The sequence below is a fragment of the Pelecanus crispus genome, chromosome 2, assembly GCF_030463565.1.
Source record: "Pelecanus crispus isolate bPelCri1 chromosome 2, bPelCri1.pri, whole genome shotgun sequence".
NCBI lineage: Eukaryota > Metazoa > Chordata > Aves > Pelecaniformes > Pelecanidae > Pelecanus > Pelecanus crispus.
In genome coordinates this window covers 173,906,637-173,914,650 of record NC_134644.1, presented here as the reverse complement: position 1 = coordinate 173,914,650, position 8,014 = coordinate 173,906,637, and the positions used below count along the sequence as shown (strand labels likewise).

The window sequence follows — 8,014 nt, the reverse complement described above, 5'->3', positions numbered from 1 at the left end:
CCCAGCTTAAACAACTTCAGCTATTGTCCATCATGTAAACACTCATTTTCTTCTCCAAGGAACATGAAAAGAGATGATGATATGGCAGGAGGTGGGGCCTGCTTTGTAGCTCATTCAATACATTTATAGCTCTATCAGACTCGCTTTTCCAGTAGAATTGGATCTTGGGTCAGAATCGGTACATGGCAAGCCACCAGTGGGTGTCCCATTAAAGCCAGTGGTACAGTGGTGGCAGCCCAGTGACCGGGCAACGAGGGTCTGTGGAAGATGAAGGTGTTTCTGTCTCTCCTGTTGGTTGCTGTTGCTTGCCTGGAGTCTGGTAAGTTCCTGCTCTGACTTATCCAAATTCCTGCAGGATGTGCAGCATGACAGGATGGGGTGCGTGCGTCCCATTCTCTCTGAAGTCCGTGCCTCCCACTTCGAGCAGTTTTCAGCAAAAAAATCTGTCTTTGGAATATTTCCAGCCTGTCAGATGTTCAGGATCATAATGGTCTCATTGGGATTGTTAGTTCAGGCTCTTTAGGAAGGGTTACAAGACAAAGTGTGATTATATCATGTCATTTCTTTAATGCGATTTCCATCTTTCACTTTTTAGTGTTCTTGTTCGATTATACTTTCAGCTTCTGGGTTTTTTTGTTGTTGTTGTTGCTTTTTTTTTTTTTAATTTCTGTTCCTCTTTTGATATTTAACCCTGAAGCCAGCTAGCCAGTTTAATGCTGTGTGTGTAGCGGCTCTCTCTAATTATATGTTGCACATGCAGTTTATTAAACTTCAGCCACTACAAGTGGGAAAGATAGGCTGGGACGCTAAGCTGGTGGCCCAGGTACTGCAGAGCTGATGTTTCCAGCTCTGTTTAGTAACACGCTGTGGTTTTGCATGAAGTCAAAGACAATTTTGGCAGGCCACCTTGGAAAACCAACAAGTGTGAAGTGTTTGGGGGATTTTCCCCATTTGCAGGAGGATTTGTGAGTTTGTCACCACAGGGAGTGAGCCCCACCATCCTCCCTCCCTCCTTTCTGTCCCTGTTAGGCTACCTGCCACCTTGCTGGAGGGGGTGGGCTTGAAGCACACAGTCAAGGTGGGCAGCCAACAGCAGCCTGATATTGGGGGTGACACATCTGGGATGTGGAGGTGGGGAACGAGCCCCAGGAGTCCAGTCTGTACAGGGATGCCATGCAAACCTTACCCCTCCATTTCCATCAGTGGGATTCAGTTGCTTCTCCTCCATCACCAACTCCACAGAGCCAAACGCAGAGGGGTGTTTTGGATATGAGTGTTTTCATTCCCTAGGAAGTAGGGAATCACCACATTGCAGGCAATCCTACATGAGTGGTGATGCCACAGCCTCTAACGGTGGAAGGTGAGTGCATAGTGGAGAGGACACCCTGGCATAGACTCCCCATCCCTCGATGCTGCCACCAGAATAACTTCTTTCATAAAAACTTATTTTACACTGATGATCCCAAGCTCAGAGTCCATGTTAGCCTGGGTGGCCAAGGTAAGTCCAGTGCAGGGTAAGTGCAGGAGCTGTGACTGATAATTGGGATATTTGCATGCTCTGCAGTACTCCTCTGGATCCAGGCAATGTAGGGTCTGGTTTTATCTGTGCCTGACTGGGATGTAGAGCTTTGTTAGTATTTTTTCCTTTGTATTTATTTCCTTCTTATGTAAGGAGGTTTTCCTTCATCTTTGGGTCTGTACAGTGGATTCAGCAAGAAAGGGACAGGTGGGTGGAGAAAGAAGGGGGTTTTGCAGGATTTTTGGGGAGAACACAGCTGCTGTTTGGAGAGGCAGATACAGAGCTGGAATAGTAGCCCTCTCTTTTGTGTAATGCACTGACTGTCCTGTTATCTCTAAGACATGTGTCCTGGCTCTGGCCACTAGTAGTTCAAAGCCTTGTGGTGCTTGTGCTGTGTCAAGATCAATGGGAGCTTCATGTACTCACCACAGCTGCTACAGTAGCGATCAATCATCGTTGGTCTCCAGAGCAGCAGATATTTCCTTTCATCATTATACCCTGTTCATTCTGGGGATTCATGTCTGCTTGTCAATGGAGAGACAGCCATTCAGAGAGGAACATCATTAATTAATAGAGGATGTCTTGGAGAGAAGGGGACTTTATAGTCAGATCTCCTTCAGGGACAGGCAGGAATCTGAAAGGCAAAATGGAGCAGGAAAGCAATAGGGTGGGATACAAATTTGGTCTAGGATTGACTCACCAACCTAATTTTGCCATCCTACTTAATAAGACTGTCAAGAGTTGGGCAGCTGGGGAGCACAAGCTCCTGCTGTGACCCAGTGCTGCCACTTTTCTCCCTTCTGGTCCTTCCCCACTTCCCTGTCCCATTCAGGCAGGTATAGTCAGGATGGATGCTTTGATTTAGTGGGCAAATGTTGGCAGATTTTAGAAACTTCATGGTGGATTTGGCAAGCAGAATTTTATTCTGCACACTCTCTCCTTTGCAAAGCTGGGATAAAACCAGGAGGTATCTGCAGGTCCTCCAAGTTTTCTTCTGAGCATGAGTGGAATCTGTGTAATTTTGGCATTTCCTGGAAAGACAGTCAGAGTTGGAGAATGGAAGATCTGCCAATATCCAAGTGAAGCTAGTAAAATCTCTTCTAAGAAATTCCAAGATTTTCTGCTTTTTATCCCCTCTTTTGCTTTCAGCACTCTAAAAAGAATGTGCTATAACTAAATGGAAATATTTTAGCATTTTATATTTACCTCTTCTTTTAAAGATGGCTTCTGATATGTCTGTATTCCTTTTTATAGCATAATTTCATTTTTAAGCTACTGCGTCTCTGCTTGTCTATGTGTAAGTTTATAAGCTCTTAAAACAAAAAGGGACCACTACAGTTTTGTTATCTTCACAAATATCTACCCTTCACAAATAAGCCAGATAAATATTCCAAAACTTGCTTAAAACAGGGCTTTTAGGCCACAAGTCTTTAAGTCTCCAAGTCATGGTGTTTCTTCCCTGCTCTGTGAGATGGCAGCTGACTATAGCTGCTGAAGAGCTGCCTCATTTGCAAAAGTAAAGTTGTTTCATTCCAGCTTTTGGTTATTTTACCATGTTAAACACTTCCTGATCTGATATCTTTTCCATCTCAACCCCACCCCCCCCAAAACACTCATAGCTGTAGCTGCTATTTAACATATTTAGCTGTGTTTGAACCTGTTAGTCTCAATAAGGTTAATGAAAATACTGGGTTTGCACATGTTGGGGACAATACTCTCTTAATTAGACATCCCTTTGTGTTTGTCTTTTGATTGTTTTTTTGTGTTGTGTTTTGGTTTTTTGTGGGGTTTTTTTTGTTTGTTTGTTTTTTGGGTTTTTTTCCCCCCAAAGAGGAACACAAATGCTGTGGCTTTGACTTGTCCAGTGAAGAGTATCATGCAATCTGAGACTAATGATGAAGCTTCCTCCCTAAAGATGTATTTGACAGCTGTCAGATATAGAATTGACGCAAACAAAACAGCAGTTCACAATGAGCAAAAGAGAATAAAAAAGAGCTTCGAATAAAAGCAAGATAATTGCTGGGTCTGTTTATAAAAGGGTTTTTTTCTGGCTTACTAGTTAGGGTGAAGCTGCATTATCTGTTTTCATAAGGTGGCTTGCTTGCCTGAGCCTGCTGTAATGACACCCCATTTTAGGCATGCTGAGATGAACTGAATTGTTTTTCTTTTTCAGTGGGGTTTAAAGGGATTTCAGCAGGGCTGTCACACAGATAGAGTGAGAACTGCTTTCCAGATAGACGAAGGAGGGGCTGCTGGTCTGTGATGGTGCTAAAACGCAGTGGTATGCCTGTAAGGCACACAAATTCAGGTGTCTGGCTGGAGGGTGGAAAAGAGGACCTAGATCAGGTGTTGGGTTCCTTGGAAAGACCTGCAGAGAGCAAAGTGCGCTGAAAATCTTGTCCAAAAATATCTTCCTTGGTGATAGGAAATACCAGATGCTATTTTGGCTTGATATCTTTAGCTTGGAGTGTTCTGGAAATACTGCATAACAACAATCTGGGCTCTTCGGTGTCTCTCTCTAAAACCTCTTCATCTCAAGACTTTAGGCACTGAAGGACTTGGGCTGTGGTTATTCTGCATGTCTAGGAACTAACCGGCACCTACAGGCTTGCAGGGGCCTTTGCAGCTAAACAGGGAGGTGATGAAGAACATCTAGGAACTGGTGAGTTATGAGGCAGGGTGAGCTACCTTGGACTGGATTTGGGGACTTGGATATACCAAAGTCTGTTTTTATGGTCTGTGTCTAGAACGGTACATGGCCCAAGGAGTCTATTATTATGGCCACTGTCATCTTTTTAAAATAACTTTTTACACATTCTTCTCATGAAACCAGAATCTCAGCACAGGGGAAGGGTTGTGCTTAATTTATTCTCATGGCTCAGTAAATTTGAGGGAGTTAAGACAGTTCCTTCTCTCCAGGACCCTCTCTTACCCAAGAGCTCCCAGTCTTTGGAAAGATCCAACAGAGTAGACAGCACCAGATGAAATTCTCCCTCCTGCAACTCACATTCAAGTCTAATTTCTCTTTGTATCCAGATCCTTCACCAAGGGGAAGTCATGCTTTACTAACTTGATAAACTTCTATGATGAAATAAAAGGCCAGGTAAATGAGTGGAGAGCAGTGGATATTGTCTACCTGGACTTCAGGAAGGTCTTTGACACTGCCTCCCATAAGATCCTCATAGACAAGTTGTTGAGGTATGGGCTGGATGTGCTCACCGCCAGTGAGGTGGGTTGAAAACTAGCTGAATGGCTGAGCCCTGGGGGTGGTGATCACTGGCACAAAGTCTACTTGAAGGCTGGTGACTTCAGGTGTACCCTAGAGGTCAATACTGGGTCCAGTCCTATTTAACATTGTCCTTAGTGATGCGGGTGAAGGGGCAGAGTGTACCCTCAGCAAGCTTGTGGATGACACAAAATTGGGAGGAGTGGCTGATAAGCTAGAGGGTCATACTGCTATCCAGAGGGACCTTGCCAGGCTGGAGAAATGGGCTGACAGGAACCTCGTGCAATTCAACAAGGGGAAGTGCAAAGTCATACTCCTGGGGAGAAACAGCCGCAGGCATCAATATATACTGGGGGCCATCCAGCTGGAAAGCAGCTCGTCCGAAAAGGACATGCGGGTCCTGGTGGACACCAGGTTGAACATGAGCCACCAATGTGCCCTTGTGGCAAAGAAGGCTAATGGTATGCTGGGTTGAATTAGATGAAGTATTGCCTGCAGGTCAAAGGAGGTGATCCTATCCCTCTACTCAACAGTGGTGAGGCCACACCTGGAGTACTGCATTCAGTTCTGAGCTCCCCAGTAAAAGAGAGACATGGACATGGAGGGAGTCCAAAGAAGGGACACAGAGATGAGCATGTCTTCTCTGAGGAAAAGCTGAGAGAGCTGGGACAGGAAACACTTTGTTACTGTGAGGGTGCCTGAGCACTGGCACAGGTTGCCCAGGGAGGTTGTGGATTCTCCATCCTTGGAGATATTCAAATGTCGTCTGGACATGGTCCTTGGTGACTGGCTCTAGGTGGTCCTACTTGAGCAGGAGGATTGGATCAGATGACCTCCAGAGGTCCATTCCAACCTCCACCATTCTGTGATTCTGTGAGTTTGTGAGTCTATGATCTCTTTCTGACACTCTACTAATGCAAAAGCAAGGAGAAAAGCAGATGCAAAGAAAGAACAGAGTTGAGGTAAACCAGCTACAAGTGTGTTTACTCTCCTGTGGGAATCACACAGATTAAAGGGACTTGGAGATGTGGTTGGCTGGCAAGCAGAACAGTTAGCTACCTGGCATAAACATGTGAAACAGGGCCTATTGACTAATTGTGATAATGATTAAAATAAAAACATCTTGCTAATTGCACAATTGAAGTATTGGACTTCTCCTGGGTCCCTGCATGTCTTAGCTGTTTGCTGGCACCCAAGGCAAGGTCTTCAAAGAATTCAGACACTGAGATGTCACATTTTGCAAATTCTGTCTGCTGGCATCCAGCCACCACGCAGAATAGTCAGCCCTGTCTTAGGCAACCCAATTACCCCCACAGTGGTAAGGAAGAAGTAGGTGGGTCAGGCAGCTCCTCCTTGCTATTTTCATTAATTTACTCCTGATTTTTTTTTTTTTTATCATCACCCTCATCATTTCTGTCAGAGATGGGATGTCGCAGCACATTCAGCTTGTATTTACTGCATGTTCTAGGTTGCAGATCCAAAGATTAAGTAAAATTACCTTTATACTCTCTTGTGGACTACTTAAGACCTATCTGCAAAAAAAGCCAACCTACCAAACCCTGATAACAAAGCAAGAGCAGAAGGACCATCTTTGTGCCCCAAACATCCAGCACCCTGGTTTTGATAGGACTTTCCTGTACTGTGGTCTCTTCTGTGTGTGTGGCTCTGCCTTGCTTGACTTGTTACAGGGGGTCTGAATGCACATCTGAGGCTGTGCTTTGACCACCAGACTACTGTATTTCTCATTCCCATTCATACAAATGCCTTTTACTATTCCATTCCTGTTCTCAGTATAAGTATTTTGGAGAGATACCCTCCTCAGAGGCACCTGGAGGGGCACGGACAGAATCTTGTGGTCCACACTAAGTCCAGCCTCATTTTTTTCCTCCTTGCAGCCCAAACCTTGCAATGTTACACTTGCAACGAACCTACCTCTGTTGATAAGTGCCTGATGATCCAGAACTGCACAAAGAATGAAACCATGTGCAAAACTACTATGTATTCCCTGGAGGAAGGTAAGGGCAATTACTTCTTTATCCATATTTTTAACATGAGTCAGTGTTTCTACAGTGAAGACTGCTGATGTGGAGAGCAGTACCTTTTCTCACTTAAATATATAAGCCTGGAAGAGAGCTCCCACAGGGCAGAGACCAGTCTTCTGCTGTTGCGGAAAGCAGTCTTCATGTGAGCGAATACTTAGCGAATGCAAGCTCATAGTTAATGCTCAGTGTTGAGCATGGTTAGAAAAAACATGTTGACTTGAGCTTGAGGCATGGAGGGAAAGAGTTCTGGCCTTCAAGACCGCTTGCATGACTCACAAAATGGGTGTGGGTTAAACAGTGCTCTCCTGACCTGACAACTGTTTATGAAAGCTGGGTGGAGTAGAGAGGCCAGTAGAAATGAGCCAAGCTCAGTAAGGTGGGGACACCAACTTTTGGTCATTTGGAGGCAAAATAGAAATGCCCTTGAGTTTTCTGGAGCTCTCAGGAAGGCATTGTCAGTCTGACTGGTGACCCTACAGGTCATACATAACCTGTCCAAATAAAGAAATGCACTATGAAGATGGAGGATCTCTGGATAAAGCTGATCCAGGCAGGACACAGAGGATGCAAGGTGCTGTTCAGCTTGCAGCCACTCAGTGGGAAGTTTCCTATATTCCTGGTAGGAATTAGACAATTGTGTTTGAACTGGAGCTAAGACTTTAGTGGTGAAGGCTGCTAATGTTTCACTAGGGACAAGGAGAGTTCTCCATTCCTCCCATTCCTAACCCTTCTTTCTTGCTTTGTTGTAGTTTATCCCTTCATGGGAATCTCGACTGTCACCAAGATGTGTGCTTCCGTCTGCATCCCATCTGATGTCGACGGGATTGGCATGACGCGCCCCGTCTCCTGCTGTTACTCTGATTTGTGCAACGCTGATGGCGCAGCTAGTTTGAGGATCAGTTTTGTGCCAGTTGGGATGGTAGCAAGTTCCCTTTGTGCCCTCTTCTGGACTAGACCGTAAGGAGCTGATGGGGAGGTCCTTCATGCTGAAGAACCCAAAGAAGAAGAGAATAAACACCGGCTGGCCCAGCTTTCTGTTTGGGTGCCTCATGGACAACCCTCAAAAGCTCCCAAAAAAGCTTTTTTAGTAGCCACCCTTTTCCCATGACCAAGAGAGAAGCAAAACTCAGGAAGTCCCAACACAAATTTTTGAGTTGACACCTCAACAACTCCCACAAAAGTGGAATCTCTTTGCTGTGCTGGTCTGATTGGTTTTGAACTAAAAAA

General features: G+C 45.0%; 1 protein-coding gene across 1 annotated transcript; it reads left to right on the top strand.

Annotated features, from left to right (window-relative positions):
- Window positions 1-267: 267 nt before the first annotated feature.
- On the top strand, window positions 268-7,748 carry LOC104037277 (ly6/PLAUR domain-containing protein 2). The gene is made up of 3 exons (XM_009491165.2): window positions 268-319; window positions 6,641-6,760; window positions 7,537-7,748. The coding sequence occupies exons 1-3, from the start codon at window positions 268-270 to the stop codon at window positions 7,746-7,748; spliced, it is 384 nt and encodes a 127-aa protein (XP_009489440.1).
- Window positions 7,749-8,014: the final 266 nt, after the last annotated feature.